Here is a 19,938-nt window from a genome sequence, read left to right on the forward strand (position 1 = left end):
GGCCGGCGGGGCCGTGGCGTCGGCGGCCGCGATGGCGGTGGGCGGCCCGGTGCCGGTACCAGTGCCCATGAACCTCTTCGCCACGTGGGAGATCGACCGCTCGGCGCCGAGCTGCGTGCCCAGGTGAGCCGCCCCGCCGCGGGGGCTGTGCCGAGCCCGGGCGCGACCGGGGCCGGGGAGGAGGCGGCTCCCGCAGCATCCTTGCCCCGCCGGGCCGCGCTCCTCGGTGGCGGGGAGGCCCGGCCCCAGGCAGGGGCTGATGCGCAGCGAGCCCCGGCCGCCGCCGTGTCCCCGCTGCGCTTGCGGCGGGAGCGGCCCCGGGGACCGTCGGGGCGGGGGGGACGAGCGTTGGAGCGCGGCTGCGGTGCCTCCATGTTGCAGCCTCTGGCGAGTGTGTGCCGCGATGGCCGGGGATCGCAGAACGGGGTGTATCATCGTGGCCGGGCTTTGGAAAGCTGTCTCTTCGCCCCCGAAGTGAACGGTGATGGCCCTACAGCCGCTTCCCCGAAGGCAGGCAGTGGCCACCAGGCATCCGTGGGTCTGTGTCACCTACACTTCAGACCGTAGGGAACAACAGGAAGGATTCACTGTGCTGCCAGCTGAACTCAGAGTTGTATCTCTGGCAGAGCTGGGAGACAAGCTGATTGGTGTAGATGTCATCGCTGTCTGTATGGTTAAAGGTATGGTCCAGGCTAGATGTGCTTATGAACACCTCTCTTGGAGCCAGGAGGTGCCTGATGTGTTACCGAAGTCGGTGTCTTTTGGCCCACTGATCTTACCAGATTCTGATCAGGTCTTCTCATGAGTTACAGGACAGATTCAGGAAGTCACCCTTGTTCCTTGCATCTCTGGGCGGTGGTGTGTTGTCTGCAATGATGTATTCAAGTGTTTCACAAAAAGTAGAGATGTAAAATTCAAGAGGGGGGAAAAAGAAATGTTCCTGTAGGGCAGCAGGATACCAGCCTTTGTGAAAGGGCTTTGCTAGATGGATATGTTTGTAGGGAGAAACTCAGTGACTGAGTGGCCAGATGGGCTGGAGTAGAAACGTTCCAAAATACTCCAAGCTACTAGAGAAAGCCTCCGTGATTGTGGTGCCCAAGGGACCACTAGCTGCTGGACTAGGCAGGCAGCGAATGTGAAGGAGTTTGCAACGTGTCTGCTAAAAGCCTGTGCACCTTTTGATGACACATGCTGAGGTTGTTGTGTGGAGCAGGAAGCAAGTGATCATTGCATAGCTTTATAGTGACTTGAGGTGTTGTTCATTTGTGGGCAGGTTACTCCCAAGCTGGAATTTGGAGAGCAGGACAGAATTACCAGGTTGACTTCCTGTAGGAAAAATTTGCATATGCAGAGCACAGAACTTAGTGATGGGGAAGGATGTGCATGTACATAGGCTTCACAAATGGAAGTGCTTCAGGAGCTGGGGAGAGGAGAACTGCTTTGGGCAAACCACGCACAGAATGACTGAGAATAGTGAGACCGAGTGTAGAAGAGTGTAGCAGTGGGTTACATGGGTGCCAGGATGCCAGCGGATGAGAAGTGATGTGTAATCATTCTGAAAGTTGTTTGTAGAACTGGTTTTTGGCCCGGTGAGTCCTGTGTCTTTTCACAAGGACAGTTTCCATTAGCATTGTGTAGATGCTTCTTCTAGTGCACGAGCTTCTTTGTGTGCTGATAGCCCGGGGGGCAGGCATCTGACACAGCTGCTTTCAGGAAACTTCTGTAAAATTCATCTGAAATTTAGTCTCTGGAATGTCTTCAAACACAGCATCTGCTAAGATGGGAAGAAGCTAATGGTTCTTCCTTCAGATAAAGATTCTTCCTTCAGAGGCTGTGACTCTAACATGATGTGCTGTCATGTCTGTGGCTCTAACATGATGTGCTGTCGTGTCTGTAGAGTCAGCAGCTCTGGAGAAGTCCTGCCAGTGGTCACAGTCCACAGTGACCAGTGTGGGACTGGTGCTTCTGTGTTTTCCAGTCTTCAGTTAGCCCAAGCTTTCGTGAGTGAGTGGGTGGGTCACAGGTGGGCACCTGTCAGGCAGGTGTTTTAGTTCAGTGAAACTAGTAGTGGTGGCAAAGTAATTTGCATTCAAGGGCAATAATGCTTCTCCCTTGGGCTTCTCTGTCTCTTATGCATGTGTAGTCTTAATTTTTTCATACTTACACCTATCTGGAGAAAGGAGAACTTTGCACTGGTTTTAATGCTATAGAACATGATTTCTTTTTCTAGAGTCTCTATTGCAAGTCTTGGCTGTCCCTGTGTTCCTTCTTAGGTGTTTCATTTTCTGCAGATGCAGCTCTGGCTGCTGCAGGAGTGGGACTGGGCTGGATCAACCTTTGTGGGGTTGCTCTATGCTCAGCTGTTAATGCAGGACAGTTAGGAAGTTTTCCAGGCCTTCAGGATACCTGAGGGAGTCTGGGCCAGAAAAAATGGGCACTGGGAAGTATAAGCTCCAGTGCATGGAATGGTTCAGTAGTATGACTGTAAGACTTTTGATGGCTTGTAGAAGGAGCTTGGCTTTCTAAGCTCAACTGTTGCCTGTAATGGAAGGTTTTTTCCCAGCTGAATTAGGCATGTGCCACTGAAGTAAGTCCGCATTTATTTTTGGAAATTGCCTTGGTCTCTGAATGGAGGTATCATGCCTCTTGCTGGGGTCTTTCTCTTTTCAGGGCCAAGTTGATAGAGATCTGTGACCTCTTGATGACCTTCCTATGAACTGACTGAGCATAGCCTAGACCCAGCTGCCTTTGGCTTAAGTGGCTCCCAGGGGAGGCAGAGCTGAATTTTGTGGGCAGTGGGCTATTATGCAGAGAGGCAGAAGGAAGTAAACACCTGGAAACTAAACAAAATGCTCTTTGGATCTTCAGTGGGGCTGCCCGTTGGCTCAGAATGATGGGGTTCCCATCACAGTGCCTTAGCAGGAAAGCAAGCCTGATTGATTCATGCTGCAGGGTGTGAAGCATGCTTTGGCTAAAATAGTCCATCAATTAGCCTTCTACTCATAGTTATCTTAGTAGAAGTCTTTATAGCAGTGTTCTGAGGTGGGAGTGTCTTTATTGAGATGCCTTGCAAATAAGTCCCCTTAGGGGTAGTAGCAGGTTTTCACTGTGTACAGACTGCAAGAAACGAACTAGAGCTTTGCCAAGGTAAAATGTCCGTCTGCATCAAGGTAACGTCTTACTGTGTTTTCATTGTTTTGTGTGTTGGTCAGGCAGTACGTTTGAAAAAAATGTGTCAAAGGCCTTTGTGCAAACATGCTTGAGGTCTTGTTATTTCCACGTAGTGGTATTTTCCACCTCTTTTAATAGGACTGCTCTTTTTATTTTTTTCTTTTAACATCTGAGCGTCCATAAATGCAAGTTCTTAATTAGGAAACAAGATAAGATTGTGTGATTGTGTTCACTTTTTCCATGACACAGCTACTGTGTTTAGTGTTATGTGGATGTTGTTTCAGTGATAAGTGGCCATATTTCTAGTTAGAGGTGAGAGGTACAAGTTGTGTTTCGGCTGCTGCGTCGGTATTGCTGAGGTCCGGCTGCAAAGAGCAATTCTTCCTGAACAGATTATGCTGTGAATGGCACTGCAAGGATTCAAATACATTGCATTTCATCCACAATACCTTGTATCTCAGGACAATGCATGAGGAAACATTCCAAGTCGTGCTGCCACCCACACAGTGTGCTCGAACACAGTGTCTCCTGCTTATGGTAGTTAGAAAAGCATTGATTGAGGGAAATGCATGTGTTTTGGGCTCACTTTGTGAGACTGTGTACTTGTACCTTCAGGACATTACATTCCAGAAGGTGCTCTGAATTCTCTGTCATTATAACTTGCAAACTTTTGTTTTGGGAAGTTATAGCCTAATGAATGTCGTCTTGAAATGAGAGCAGTTGTTGCAAGTACAACTGGAAATATCCCAAAAGTGCCAGCTAGGGTGATCCTTTGAAGTTCCGTGAGGTGATTGCTCTTGTCTCTGCAACCCAATTTTCCTGTTTGGGCAGACAGTGTCCATTACCTGACAACTCATGGAGAGTAGGTTAACACTTTATTTGTGCAGGTGTGGTTGCATGCTTTCCATTGCCTGAGGTCCAGGAATCCTTTCAGTGACAGTTCCTACCATGTGGTGTGAAGGAACGTGCTCTCCTCTGGCACAGCTACATGAAGAGGCTGCTGTGGGCTCAGGAGTCTGTTTACTCTCAGCACAGAGCATTGGTTGTCTTTTCCTGCAACCCCTAAGTGTTTCGTGGCAATGAAGAGCCTCTGAACTGGGTGTTCCTTTAAGAAATGCTTATTCCAGCTGGAATAATATGTATTTATCTGCCTGAGATGTTCTTGAGTGGTTTCCTGGGTAAATCAGACATTTTCATGGTAAACTTCCAGCCTCAGCAAAATCTGTTCTGTTTGGATAAGCTACAGAGTTGCACCTCTGGGAGTGTTAAGTGATTCCAGATTGTTCCTTGAAAAGACGCTGTGGTGCCGTGACAAACCGGTGTAGCTTCAGACCCAGAGTGCTTGGGAGAGGCCACAGTTTCTTGTAGGGAAACAGTCTCTTGTAACTGGTGATATGCTGTGTTTGAATTATGATTTCCTTTTAGTCCTGTATAGAAAGCAAAATGTTCTAAACAGCCATCAAATTGCTTATTATTCTTAATATTGTGGGCTTGGCTACAGTCCTGCAGCATAATATGTCTCATATGTTGTCCACTATCTGTAGCTCTCCGTGTCAGTGGAGAATGTTTGGGATTTCTTCTCTGGTAGTGTTTTGTTTTCCTTCTGTGCATACAATAACTGAGCAGAACTCTGGACAAATGTGCCCTGCTAATATGATTGATGGGGGGTGTGCTCCTTGCAAAATGTTAGTAGTGACTTCCCTGAGGGTTTAATTTTATTTGAAGGACCTGTCATGCTGCACCCTAGCCTTGATTTCCGGTGCTTCTTTCATTAGCCAGGCTGTGTTGCAACAGTTCTCTGATGACTTATCAAAAATGTTGCATTCTTCTTACCCTGATAGTACACCATGAGTGCACATTCCACTTCCTCTGGTGTCCTCAGTCACTTGTGGCTGATCATTAGCAGTCATGTAGTTTGTGTACAATGCACCCTTCTCTGGGATCAAGATCCCCAGACCTTTATTCTGTCAAAAGAATAATTTGCTGAGCAGCAGCAGCTTATGAGATTCCCCTAGCGACCCATTCTTCGGTTAAATCTCTGGTGATGCTTTTGTGTAATTGTTTGCAACGTGAAATGATTCTAGATTGAAAGCTGTGTCTCCTGTCAACTTTAAAAGTTGTTTCCAAAAAAGAGCCAGAGGTAAAAAACATACTGCATTTTATAGCATGCTGGGTGAGCATAAGGACAGAGCTATTTTCCAAGTACCTTGTGTTATTATCTGCTGCAAGCTTTCAGCATCCCAGCTGATGGGGAAGCTGTGCTTCTGTTTTGGTTTGTTTTGGGTGTTTTTAACTACATCAAAGGTGGTTACTGTTTTGGGAAACAAGAAGCGAGAGTGTCTTACTCCTCTGTGTGGGATGTGGCAGCAGGAACCTGTCTCTGCTTCTAGGAAGCAGACAGCTCAAGTGATACTGCTCTTGTAGCTAGAAGTCTCTTAGATAAATGAGGCTTTGTTTGGATACTTCAATATACTCATTACAGTGGACTGGGAGGAGAAATGCAATATTTCAGGTGCCTGAACACATTGGAGCTGTGGTTACAGAGACCACTCCCTGCTCTGCAGTGTGATTCAGCCTCAGTGCACACAGCCCAAAATTGGACTGGCATTTTCTGTTGGCCTGTTGCACTGCCCTCTCCTTTGTAGTGCTGCCCACTGCCATCTCTCATGCTCTGTTTCTCTGTATCATGCTCTAACTCAGTGAGTGGTTCTGTTTAGTAAATTAGAACTCTCACTGTCCTTTGTTCTGTTCTCCTTATTTACCTACTCATGCTGATTTTTAAACTTCCACTTCTTATAATGTTTCTTATTCTTCAGTGCAAATATATGTTAAGTAGCATGAGATCCAAAGCCAGTGCAGGTGGGACCATCTCCTGGACAAAAAAATGTCCAGGTTCCATGCCCAGCTATGTATTTTTAACTGTTTTTCTGCATATGTGATAAATAAATGCTCACCAGTATAGGCAGTTCAGAATGACAGCAGAACTCATGTCTTTAGTTCCATTTTCCAAAACTGAAAACCACTAACAATTAGGTGTTGGACTGTTGCAATAGTAGCAGGGTTAGAATAAGAGTAACTCCCTGGTAAAGGATTCTGCTACTCTTTTCCTGTTCTTTAGTACCTTTTCTCTAGTGGGGAGAAGATCCTGTTCATGCAAAGCCTGTCATCGATTCTTCTGCTGTTTCATTTTCAGTAACAATTCAGGTAGTGTCTCTGAATCCATATTATTTAGATAAGTATCACTTAGATTTACATTATTTATATACTTTTAGAAGAGCTCCTGTGTATTTAGCATTTCCCTCTGTGTTCCTTCAGCTGTCTTCTAGTAGTCTATTTTCTGCCTTACCAATACATTCACTTTTTTCTCGTTGCTTCTTTCCCTCAAAAGTCCTGCACATGCCTGCTGACACTTTTGACACTGTTCTCACGATTTTTTCCTTGGTTCTGTGTTGACTTGCATACCTGTAATTGAGCAATCTTTCAATCAGAGTCTTAATTTTTCCCTTCTCAAAGTAGTTTGATTTTTTCCTCATAATTTAAAGACTATTCCTTGTGAAGCTGTAACGACCACATCTTGTTCTTGTTTGGCTTGTATTTTTCAGTTGAACTATGTTCTTGACCTGCTTGGGTTGTTTTTTAATGGCTTTTGCATTTTTTCACTGTTAATGAATATCAGCTTTTTTCATCTTCTAGACTTTCTGAACTTTGTTTTATGTGCATCCCTGAAATACAGTCCCATAAGTCAACATTTCTTTCAGTTCTCTCGTACCTTATGCTCAAGGCTGCTTATTCCAGGTATTCCTTCCTTTCCTGTGTGCTCCTTTGTCAGAAGCAGACTCTGGATGTCCCATTTGGATTTCATGTGCTGTGTGTATGAATAATTTATTAATTTTTTTCCTTGATGTTTGTCAAGTCCCTTGACATTTCAAGCTTTTCTTCCCTGCCTCTTACGTTCCTTAACCTCCAGTCAGACAAAAGGGCAACATTCCCATTGCTCTGCATTTGCACTGTGTTCATCTCATCTGTTTCTTGCTGAAATGTTAATATTATTTGGAGGTGATTTTATCTGTTCCCATACTGATTTGTGAAAGTATGGACAAGTCATCCTTGTTTCAGGCTCCTGCTCCACCCACAAGGATCTGAGCAGAGAACTGCATTGTACGGGCACCGGTTATTAACAGCTTGTGTTGATAAAAAGCCTAAACACGAATTGGCCAGCTTTGGTAAGAATCGTTCTTTTGAGTGAAGAGTCTTAACTGTGCAACTCTTTAGAATTAAACTTTTTTAAATGTTTTTTTTTCTTAATTTTATGAAGAAGCCTCAAAAATGGATGCCCATGCTGGTTTGACACTGTCTCTTTCATGGGCTTGTATCACTTCACTCCCTGCCCTGTACCGTTGTCCCAGGTGTAACTTAACACGGTACAAGTTCCCGAGCCTGCAGGGATTCAGATCTAAGGTGCTTGCCAGCTCAAGATAAAAGCAGAGGAAGTGGACGGGATGACAGTCTTGTGTCTGTGCTACTTCAGGAGTAGCAAGCTGTAATGAAATGTGAACTCTACATTAAGCATGAGTAGGAAAATTGTTGACTGTGCTTTAGGGAAGCTGCTGTATGGCACATGATTGCTTTTTGTCAGTGTGTGTGTAGATCCTTACCAGGACAGTCTGGATAATGGAAGGAGCTGGTGTGTTTCAGTGACCTAACCCTGACCTCATTTCACCACTTTTCCCAGCTTAGCTGCGTTGGCACAGCAGACTTGGAGGTGTATCCCAGCAAGCTCTCCCAGGTGATGAGTGTGAGAATGTGGTCTGTTCTGCATCCCCCTTAGCACTTTCTCACTTGGTTCAAAGGTACTTGTCACCGTGTCTTAAGCACTTGTGCTTTCCTTTCTGCAGAAAAGGCTGCAAGTGGTGTTTTTGTAATCACCGCTTTGTGGTGGTTACTTCATTAACACATTTTATTTTAGCCTGGAGACAGTGAGTGAGCCGCTTAGCAACAGGTACCTGACAGGCTGCTCCAGCTGAGGAGGCTCGAGCAGGTGCGGTGCATTTGCACCTTGCCATGCCATTGACTGCTGCTCTCCGCTAAACTGGCACTGCAGCGTCTTTTGTTAAAGCAGCCCTGACTTTGGGGACAGCTGGTGCAGCAATTCTGCTGCATATGGAGACAGAAAATTTCAAAATCTGTTACATTTGTGAAGAAAGCTCCGTGACATTAGCCATACTATTGCTGATGCCTAATTTCAGCATGGCTAAAACGAGAGTAGATCAGTGTGCTGCTGCAGACTTTTTTCCTGTATGTCCTGAGGTGGCTTTTGGGTAGACCCTCTGTGAACAGCTGGAAGTTTTAACACAGTGATTTTAAGTAAAGCAATGACCAGGTACAGATGGGATGTTTCCCAAGTAATGTAATTACTCTTGCCTAGAAAAAATAATTTTAAAAGTTCACTGCAGCATTTTACCACTGCCTTGTGGACTGTTTAGTAAGCTCTTTTTAAGATTTCTAGGGAGGCTGTTACACATCAGCAATTAATTTGGTCATGTGCTTTTTGTTAAACAAATAAAAGTTTGAAAATATTGTTTGAAAATAAAGCAGAACGATGACCTCTTGGTTTGGACACTGAAGTGATGCTTAGATTCAGATCCAGGATCTGAAGTTGCTTGCTCTTTTTCTAGTTGAAATAGCCCTTTCCCTCCCTGAAGCCACAGCTATGACTCAAGTTCCTGATTGCCCTACTTTGTTCACGGCTGTTTCCATGCTGCAGTGTTGCCTTTTCCTTGCATGTGATAGGGTGACTGTGGAGAGAAGCCACCTGAAAGCAAGGTCACTAACAGAGTTTGCCTTGCTGTCTAGTCTGCCAGATGGGAATCCCCTGGGAACTGGTGGAGTCCAGACTAAGGTTTGGGGAGCAGTGTGTGGAAATTATTTGGACTTTCTGCTGAGGCTTTAAGGGCTCTTTGTGCTGAGAAAAGACCTTGCTCCTCATCGAGGCAGTGAATATCTGCATGGCTTGCAGTGGAACATGAGAGAGGCTGATGGCTGTGTGACTGGGTAACATGCTGTGCCCAGACAGGCTGTTTGGGCAGATCCTAATGCTTCCTCAGGAGATGCTTCTTGACAGTGTCCTTATCTGGAATTCAGCTTGTGTGACAGGATGTGCCAGGAGGCTATGGCAGAGTCTCACATCCTGTTGTGGTAGATACTACATGATGTGCTACAATGAAATGTTGCTTGTTTTGTAGGGGTTTTACTCCATGGTTTGGATAAACATGAGTGAGGGGGAAGCAGAGGTGAAGCGATTCATCCAACAGTTAAAAAGTGGCAGTAACAGATTAAATCTTGTGTTTCTGCCTGAATCCAGATCTTAACCCTAAATTGCTTCATTCTAAGAGCAATAAAGTCTTGCTGCAGCAGGGCCCAGGAAATGTAGTTATGTCACTGCAAGTCTCCTGTGCACATGGTGGGGCAACAGTTGTTTGGTATGATTTGTCCTCAGTTAATTTTCCTTTTTATTTTTTGTCACTCCTTCCCAAATATTTGGGTATTGTGAGCAGCACAGCCAGTGAGTTGTAGGTTCACACAGGAAGCTGCTTAAGAGAGTACACAATGTCTGTCCAGCTCCCTCAACTTCTGATCTATTTGCCCAGTTTTGTACTGTCCTGTCAAGGGCAACTGCTGCAAAGAACCGTATTTCATAAAAATCAGTGGTTAAAGGGAGCTTGGAGGTCCTGTTGCGTCCCCTGTGATGAAGAACTTGGCAGTCTTCCAGTCCACTATTTGCTGGCTGGGTGTGCTATGAAGGTAACTGAACCAGGGTTTGCTGTCTTTTTCTAGTGGGGTGCTATTGAGCATCAGGAGGGGAAAAGGCAGCCTGGAAAAAGCCGATATAAGTGCAGGAAAGGAGGTGGGAGAGAACGATACATTTTCAGGCTGAGCCGTTTCAGCTGTGTTCTCTTCAGTGGTGCATCTGTGCGGGTTTGTGGTGTGAAAGGATGCAGGGTTGAGAGATTGGTTTCAAGGAGTCTGTTTCATTCATGGTTTGTGCAGCAAGATGCAGTTGCTCCCTGCATAGGTAAATGTGCCTTTAAACCGATGACTAGGAGGCAAAATTAACAACCCTAAACACCCCTCTTAAACAGTTGGAGTAGGAATGGTTTAGCAGCCACCCACTTGCCTTGTAACTTCTGCCTACTGGCAGCCCAGCCAAGAGGAGGGAAAGGAAATCTCTTAACCTGATTATTGTTGGTGGCTACAGGAAGCAATCTGGTTACAGCAATACTTTGATCCCGACGCTGTTGGATCCCACTTTGAAGAGAGAAATCTTGGTTTCATACCCTTGCAGGCAGGGATGTGGTGTCTGTAAAGAAAATCATTGAACCTCCCCTTGCCTTGGCCTGAAGAAACTGTGGTGAGGCTCCACACTGTGCACTTGGAATTTGTCCAAGGAACATGAGAACAATTGGCCCCAAAATTTGAGTCCTGTCTATCTGTCTAGGTAAGGAATTACTTCCTTCATAGATCTAAGTGTCTTTTGGGGGAAGCTTGAAGCTTTTAGCAGATGCTGATAGTTCTGTGCTCGTGAGAAGAGGAATCTTGAAAAGCATTTTCCAAAGGCCACTTCTGCCACTGCAGCCATGGTTATTTCTCCTCTGGGTAGCTGGCAGAGCTGTGAGATTAGGGAAGAAACCAGGCTGTAGACTGTGGCAGCTTGTGCCTGTGACAAGGGAATGGTGTTCTTTGGGTGAGATGCAGAAATGCAAAATGGTTGGTGATGGGCTGGCAGAAGTGGTCAACATCCCAGCTAAACACAGCTGTGAACAGAAGGCAGGACAGGTATTGGCCCCCAGAAGATTCTTTTCTCTTGAGGCACTTGTCTTGTGTGCAGACCTGACTGTAGCAGCAAACACTCCTGTTGACATGAATTATGAATAGGTTTCAGATCCCAAGTGACAAAAGATTAATAACTTTGCTTAATTACAGCCTAATTTTTTTCTAATACTATGAGAGTAAATGACTTTTCAAGGAGACCTGACTCTGAGATGTGTAGGATATCAGAACTCTCTTTGGGAAGAAAGCAAAATTAAATAGATCAAGGTTTAAAATCCAGGCAAAATTTGTGTGAGAGAAGCTCCATGGTGTCTGCCTTCAGAGTAGGTGCATTTTCAGGCCAGACAAACTTTCCATTGAGGTTAGAAGTGTTCAGTGTAGATCTGTCCCAGGGTAGTTTCAGCCTCAGCTGTCCAGGTCTGTGGAGCATCTTCCTTGTGACATCACAATGCTCCAAAGGAGATTATGAAAAGGAAGTGTAGAGTTCTGTGGTGTTTTGCCAGCACTAATTTTACACTTTATGGTATAAGTAAAGCATGTGAAGTTTCAGAATTCAGTTCCTGTTATCCAGAACAAACATTTGCTGCTGATAATTCTCTAGAAGGATCCCTGAGTTGTTGACAGTGCAGGTGAATTCATATGTGATATGGCTTCTCTGTCTAAGGGCAGACAGCAACATGGGGGACTTTTTCAGAAGCAACAGGTAGAACAACAAATGCTAAAAAGAGGAATCTCCTAGAAAGAAGGAAGGAAGACAGAAGAGAAAAAAAAGAGAGAGAGAAGAGAACATAGAAGGAAAGAAGGAAAGAAAGAAAAAGAAAGAAAGAAAGAAAAGAGATTGGTGACAGCATGAGGATTTTTAGAAGTACCTTTTGAGTGTCCTGGCTCTTACTTGTTGACTATGGGAAATGAAGCCATTGAAGGGGAAATAACTTGGTTCTTTCTGGGGCTGAGAGAGATAATCTCAGGCTGCCTGAAAGAAGACTTTTGAACAACTTCTTCTTCCCTTATTTTGCAGTAGGAAATCTCCCCACAAAACAAGTGTTGTATGTTCTGTAGAGCATCTGTTGCTCTTTGGGCATGTAACTGAAATACCTGGGCATGTGCACACCCTCCCCACTGCCCACCTGAAAGACAAAAACTGGACCTCAGTGACAAGTTATCACCCTTGCAAAGGACACTTTGGAAATGTGTGCACTGCAAAAGGCTTTTGAATTTGAGCTGTGGTGGTGTGACTGTTAGTCCTTCCTGCTTCCCCCTGTACCTGTGGACTCTTTTTGGAGTGCCAGCTCCGTGTGCAACCTGTAGGATGCTCGTGGGGTTGCAAGTGACAGTTGCTGCTTCTGAATGGTACTTGGTGAAGAGGTGGTGATGGAGATAAAAGCACATGTCTGCAGAATACCTGGCTCCACCAACGTGCTTGTCCTGGATATTATATCTGCACTGGGCTCTGCCTCTTGCTCATCATCCCCCCTTCTCCTGGGACAGAAGTGCTCAGCCTTTTCGAAAAGCAATAAATCCACTTAAAGCAAACAAGTTGCAGGCTGGTGTTGTCCATGTCTCTGTTTCAGGTCCATGGAGAGGGGACAAAAATGGAGGAGAATTTCTGTTCTCCTGTGCTGTTGAACTGGAAGACATTTTGCAACTGCGTCATTAATTGCGTAATTGTGTGACAACTGTAAACACAGTAGGAACTCAAGCCTTTTGTGCTATTTCCTTATTATCTCCCTACTTCTCCCAGTTCTCAAGTTTTTCACTATATCCTACAACATGTAGATTATATAAAGGACAGGAGAGGCTGAGTGAAAGTCAGCCATGTTTTGCACTTGCTGATTTTCTTCCCTTTACATTTTCGGGTCTTGTATTACCTTGAGATTTCCCATATTTCAGCTGTGATAGAAATATTTGTAAGGGTTAAGCCTTAATGTTTAGGATTAGATAAAAGCGGTGTTGAGGGAAGGAGTCTGTTTTATGTTGGTGGCATTGGTTTTGTGCATGGTGAGCCTGCAATGTTTGGGAGGAGAAGCAGCTCCTGAACAAACTGCTCATGGACTAGGTCTGCTAATGACAAATGGTTTGAGGTGGCAACCGCCTGGTAGTGAAATGACCAGGCCAGTGAAACAAGATAGCAGAGAGAGTTTTCAGGCTTGGAAAATTGTAGGCGGTTGCGTACAACTGATTAAAAAAAGCTTCTCAGTCTTGTTCTATGTTGCAGTTGAAGCTGCCAAAGTGCAGCCATTGCCAGTCTCAGATCCCCCCCCACTTTGGTTTTGACACATTGTTATAAGATGTATGGACTGAAACACCATGATTTGGTTTTTGTGCTGAGTTTCACCACACCCTTTCACTGTCATTAAATTTCCCCAATGGAAGATAAACTTAGAGCAAATTCATTTAAGCCGAATGCTTTCTTTGCTCTTATTTACACCAGCTTTGCCTTGAGAAGTGAATCTGATAAGCTCTCTTGCAGTTATGTATGCAGGTATACAACAAATAGGTCCTGAATATGATTTATTTTTTTCTTCTCTAAGGTAAGGCCTTGAGATATTAGGAACTAGGAAAAAATCCTGCTCTTCGATGTGGACACCCCTGAGAACAAAAGTGTTTAGAGTTCCCTAGGACCCACAGTGGTATTTCTTCCTTCCTCATCTTTCTTCCCTGCCCCTGCAGAATTTGGCATGTGCTTTCTGTTGCAGTGATGGTAGGAGGTTTCCTGTAAAGCTTTGTGATTATTAAAGGCAGGCTTCGTTTTCTTTTTACTTTGCCTGCAGAGGTTGTGCTTTGGAGGATTGTCATCCTCTGAATAGCAAGGCTAGCAGCTTTCTTCTCCTTAAGAATAAAGATCTAATTTTGAAGATGTATGTAGATTTCACACTGAAGGAAGATGTCTAATAAAATAAGGAATTTTCTGTCAGGACAAGCTGTGTGTTTCTCTGTGGCTGCAGCTACTCGATGAAATGGATGAGATGCTCCTAAAGCATGTGCCTTAGAATCAGATCTGTCTGTATGCTGTGAATTACTGGGCTACATCCCAGATGTAAAATCCTGCCCTTAACTCTGGACAATTCCCGAGGCCACAGCTCCAGAGTGTAACAGAACTGAGAAAGCTGAACTGTGAGATGTATGTTTGAGTTCCCCCCCACTCCCCTCCCCATCCTTTCGGATGCATTTCAGGCTATTTCTCAATGGCTGTTGGCAGACTTCCAGCCTCTTGCTGCCTTGCTCTATCATCTGCAGTGTGAGTAGTTTAGTAACACATGAGAACTACAGCAAGCATGAGGTGGTGTGGCTGCGTTGTGTGAAATACTCTGCTGTGCCCTGGGAGTTCAGATGGAAAGCCTGCCTGGAAGTGGCATTTACGGTTCCTGGTTAGCATGAATTTGAGTGCAAATCCACGGCTATCTCCCAGCAGCTGACATCCCCAGCAAGGGATAAGTTGGTAGTAGTTGTTTTCTCTCTTCCAACTTAGTTTTCTCACCAGTCCAAAGGAGAATGGAGTAATGTGGCATGGATGCTGAGAAGCTGCTCCTTTGTAGAAGAGCATTGCCTTTTTGGGACTCTCTGGAGGTAGCAGCTATCACGGGGCAAAAAGAGGGTGTGATGAAAGTCCAAACACAGCTGCTGGAAGGATGCTATGTTTTTGATTTCTTCAGCCATGGTAGCTGACTTCCTTCTTCTCTTCTGTGGGTCTGGTTTAGTATGTTTTTGGGTGAGAGGAGACAATCTACCAGCTTTCCAGTATTTTCTAAGGCAGTTGTCAGTCAGTGGGTAGGTGGGCAGAAATGCTAGCTTTCCAGGCAGTGGAAAAGGGGATGAACATCCAGGCTGGGGATGAACACCCCTCATCTTTACTCTGAGCTGCCAGGAGGTATCTTACAGTGCACCTGTCCTCCCTCCTTTTTTCCAGAAGAGATGGGAAGGAGCATGCAGACTATCTGTGAAGTATCTACTAGAGTTATTATCTCCCATTCTTTGCTTCTGGAGGGCTAGGTAATTATAAATTTTATTTATTAGAAAAGAAAAAAAACAAGTTTTCTCAAGCCACTTCCTCTCAGTTGATTCTTCTCTGGGCATATGGAGAAGAGAAAAGCTATTTGCACCCCTTCTGGAAGTTGCCTGAGATTTTGGCTGACTGTGGTGTGGAGCAAATCCTACAGATGCTCTGGTGTCTCTTTGTAAGATTGTTGGCTCACATGCTTTGGGTGTTAGGGGAGTGTGTTAAGATATTTACAGTTCAAATATCATCTAATATCTGAGGCGCTTTTTCAGCTGTGTTGCCTTTTTTATTCTGTGGACATACATCACGAAAAGGGGGGTAAATTTCAGAGATGGCTTGACACCAGCCCAAGTTTTGTTGCTCACTGATAAAAGATGGACCATTTCTCTGCGGGTTTTTGGTGTGTTGCCATTTCCTCTTTGCCTGAGCAAATATGTTGTTTGTGTATGCTCGACAGGAGGTTAGGCCAGACAGACCCAAAGGTCTTATGGCCCTCCTAATCTTAAAAAAATATGGAAAAAAACCCAATGGGAAGTCTTACATGCTGAGGTTTAGAGGCTTACTTATTAGATCCTGACACTGACTGGTTTTCTCAAAAGTATCTTTTTAAGTATCAACTTGTTGGGTTTTTTCCCCAAAGAGCATAATTTGTATGGCACCTTTCATGGGCTGCAGTGCAGGTAGCTGGGATGCATGACCCAAAGCTGTTGTGTGAGCTCTCAACACAGCACAGCCAACGTTGTCAGTAGAAATCTGTGCAGCAGGTTGCAGGATTCAACACAGGACAAAATACATGAAATAAAACTACTCAAAGCCAACAATAGTGTCTTCAGGAAGCTGCATTAGAACTATGATGTGCTGAGGGAGAGAAAGGTGATAGGCACCCCAAAGTGGCTAATTGCTGTTGTCTTATCTTAACTGGAAGCCTCCCTGAGTGGCATGCCTTTCTGCTGGGGTGCTGGGTGATATGTATGGTAGGCATTACAAGTGCTTCCTGTGGGTGATTCATGCATTGATTGGGTTGTTTCGAAAGAAGGTGGGAGAGCTTTATTTCTTTCTCAGGCCCAGTTCCAGATCCTCTCTGCGTACTCTCGGCAGGGACACGTGGGATGACACAAATTGGCAGGCCAGCCTCACAGCTTTGGACTGGCGCTAGTTCCAGCATATGCCTGATTATGTGGCAAGCTAGCTCAGTGCTGGCCTGGAAGGAAACAACTCATTGTTTTCTAGGCTCATTCTTTGCTGGATTAACAGGTTGAGTCAATGTGTCATGTGCTCAAACACAGTGGTGCTGGGAACAGCATTGGCTTCTGGTGCTGGGGATTGGTTCTCCACCTTCTCTGCTTGCACACTCTGAAAGGGATTGTCAGTGTTTCCAAAGAACTGGAGTGTTCCTTGACTTTTGTGAGCATCTCTGACAAGGGCCTGAAAATGAGCCTGGCAGGGAACTGGCCAGGTTCCTGTGGGACCCCTGGGACTGCCTGGTTATGGGCAGTAAGGTCACCCCAGATATCTGTCTGCTCCATGTGCCCTTTGTGTGCTCTCTGATGGGCACAGCCTGTAACATAAGGTCCATAAAATGGAGCCATGCCGTTTTGTCCCTGGGAGGAAGGAAAAGGTCATTCTGACTTAGTGTAAACAGATTAAACCCTCCTCTTTATTTCTTCAAATGTATTTTTTTTTTCCTTTGATTAATGTGAATAGGTAGCCCTCTTTACATTTTGTTTTGTGCTGGTTTCAATTAACAGTGATTTACATGGATAACTGAGTAGAATAAGGTATTTCTCACTGAGTGCCAGTTCTAATGGGGATGTTATCAGGTGTTCTCTTCCCTGGCACATTTTCCAGGTGGCTCCTTAAAGAAGATTCTTTGCAGGGATGGAAATATGTCTTTAACTGAAAGAAAGGATCTTCCAAAAGCACCATGAAGTTGCACTGAAGCATAGGGATTCCCAAGGACATTGCTGCAGTGTGTGCATGTGTAAGAAACCATCCTTTCTCATAGTGTTGAAGCTGTTACAGAATTTCCTGTGTGCAGAGGTGTTTTAAGCTGGAATTGCCATGGTGGATCTGGGGCTCCAAGTAAACATCATTCAGCGAGTGGCAGGGATATTCGCAGGGCTTTGAAAGCTTGTGCTAGAAACAATTTCATCAGCAGTGCAGCTCTCAGTCAGGGGGCTCTGCTGGACAGATTATCAGCAGCGCTCAGATACCAGCTTTATCAAAAGCAGTGCAAACTGAAGAAACAAGTGCCAGAAGCAGCTAACAAATACCCCCACAGTCTTTGTTCTATGATTGAAGTCTTCCCTTTAAGCCCTTCTTTTTGCAGGGGGGTAACTGACCTTGAGTCTGAAACCCAGTGCTTCAGTGTCTGTGAGCAGCTCTTTGAGCAGATAATACAAGTGTGTGGGAGACTGGCTCAGCCTGCCTTTTGAGGAGTAAGCAGCATTAATCTGGGGAGGTGGGGGGCTGGTTCATACACAGGGTGTGTGCACAGAGCCTGTTCATGGAGACCCAGGGACAGGTACCCTGTGCTTTATGTAGCCACCAAACCTGGAAGCAGAGGTGGCTGTTACTGGTGCAGGAGCTTTTCGTAGTCATGTGCCTGATCTCTGTCTTAAGAGTCACCTGTATCTTCTGGAATTTTCCTTCATATTTCATAGCTGTTCACATTGCTGGGTTAAATCTCTTTTCTTGCAGGAAGAGTTAAGCCATAGATCTTACGTTTTCTCTGTCAATGAAACGTGTGCACGTTTGGGGTTTATTATGTTTCACCTGTATTCAGTTGCAGAGTTTTGGCATCCCACAACATCACCAAAAGTGAGGCTGGACTTGCTGTCAAATCAGGATATTCCAGAGGGAGGCAAAAACCACACTGACAGAAATGCAAGTGGTAGATTAATCTCTTGTTTCAGGTTATCTCTATAATTATTGGAACAATTTGATCTTTCTCCGTGGTGGTTACAAGCAGTAAGAGGGGCTGACAAGAGCAATTGCATTAAGCCTACTCACCCTGGCTAATGCTGTGAGCCAGAGGGATGGCAGTATTGTCTGACTGAGGCTTAAGCCAGTTGTTTAGTATCAGGTACTTGAGTTCAGGTTTTGAGAGAGGATATAAATGAGAAGAAAGGGAAAATACCCAGTTTTATTTCTGTGATTTTGGAAAATGCTGGAAGGCTGCTCTGAATTACTGTCAGCCTTTTTTAAAGTAGTTCTGAGGATTACTCACTCCAGTAGGTCTACTTTTATGTTTTTGTTGCCTGTTGTGTTGAAGCAACAGGCTACTTTTTAACAGAGAACAATCTGTGCTGCACACCACGCGTGTGCTGCTCTGAAACTCACGTGTGTAGATCTCCAACATGTCGTTCCTTCAAATGGAAAAACTTGGAGGATCAATCACAATGGCAGTTCAGTGATCTGCCTTACAGTACTGTCACAGCTTGGCTTTGCTGGATGCTGAGCCTGCACCGGACGTGCCAGCTGTTCTGGTGTACCTTGGAGATCTTCCATTCATAAGATTGAGCTGGGCTGATCTTACTTAGGCTTGCAATCCCCTTGCCAGAAAACGGGATAACTGGCTGTCATCCAGGTGCTAAAAGGTCTTTGCTGTCAGAATTTTCTGAGTATGGTGGTCTCCGGTGACATGGATTTGTGGAGTTGCTGTGGCAACCTGCATAGGTTTCCTCAAGCCCCTGCCTGGTTTCTGGTTTCCAAATTAGCTTCTTTATTTATCCCGCTTTGGAGAAGAGAGAGTGGGGGCTGGGCCTTGGGGCAGTTTGCCTGCTGGACAAGCAAAGCAGCCTCTGAAGAGGTGGGGGCAGGGAGCACCATGGCTGGAGCATAGTGCTTGCCTGCCTTCCCTCCAGCTGGGCACATGAACGAGAGCTTCTGCCTCTCTGCAGCCTCCCTGTTGTCTTTGCTTGCGTGTTCCTGCTATAGTTGTAGTTTAAAAGTAGTTAAAATTGTTGTGTCCTGGCCCCATTGCATTAGGTGAGACTGATTTGAAAACCCTATGCTGTTTTCATTTAGATGAAAAAATATTGATAACTTAAGCAGAAACATGGCTATTAAAACAGCACTTGATTCAAGGGAGGTCATTCCTCTGAAGTTTGTTTGAGTGGAACCTAGATCAAACAGGGCCTTGAGCAAAGCCCTTGGAAGGCAGAATTTTTCAAGCTTTCGAGGTAACTTAGGGTCTGATGCTTCCTAGCTGGGAGTCCATCCCACTCCCTGGAACGTGCAGCCTGTGCAGAACTGTCCCTTTCAATCCAGTGAGCTCAGTGTGCAGCACTGTTGGCTCCACATACTCATAAATTTTCTTCTTGAAGCTCCACACCTTCTCATGAGGATGCCTACAAGGTCGTGGGTGGCTGTCTCTTTGGGTGTGAAAGTGTGAAAGGGGAAAAAAAGAAGCTTCCTGTTTTATGTGTCTAGCTTTTAACAGGTAAGCAGCCTAATTAATTAAATGCTATACACAGCTCTAATATAGGAAAATTAAGGGTTGGAGAGGGATAAAATTATCTTTTTTTTTCTTTTAAATCATATTTTAAACACATCCTTATTATTATCATGCATCATGGGTTATTATATGCATATCTTGATTTAAATTTTCTCATCTTCTCCCCAGGATCTGACCACCCATCCCAGCATAATAGTCTTGTTTTTCATATTTCTTGTGAGGTGCCCAGCACTATTGTGTACTTAGTGTTCAGGGCAGGCTAAACATGCAGTGTTCATCAAAAGCTGTTCTGGTTTTTATTTTTCAGTCCAACAGGTCCTGCAAAACTTTTATATTAAAATATAAAGTATGTATTTTTCTCCTATTTATGTGAAGTTTAGTAGCAAGTGAGGAGAAAAAGATAAGCTTAGCGAAATGCTACTTGGAGTTCTATGACAGCAACAGTTGCTTGTATTTTGGGCTTGCACTTGGATCATGATCATAA

At 44.8% G+C, this 19,938-nt stretch overlaps 1 protein-coding gene across 2 annotated transcripts in view; it reads left to right on the top strand.

The window, feature by feature from the left end:
- Positions 1–19,938, top strand: part of LOC104696666 (phosphofurin acidic cluster sorting protein 1-like) — a 56,407-nt gene continuing 36,469 nt past the window's right edge. For both annotated transcript variants that reach the window (XM_039568263.1, XM_039568265.1), the window contains exon 1: positions 1–123. In XM_039568263.1, the coding sequence (XP_039424197.1) occupies positions 32–123 (92 nt within the window). In that variant the 5' untranslated portion in view covers positions 1–31. The remainder of the gene's footprint in view (positions 124–19,938) is intronic.

The sequence above is a fragment of the Corvus cornix genome, chromosome 3 (genome assembly GCF_000738735.6).
Source record: "Corvus cornix cornix isolate S_Up_H32 chromosome 3, ASM73873v5, whole genome shotgun sequence".
In the NCBI taxonomy this organism is placed as follows: Eukaryota; Metazoa; Chordata; class Aves; order Passeriformes; family Corvidae; genus Corvus; species Corvus cornix.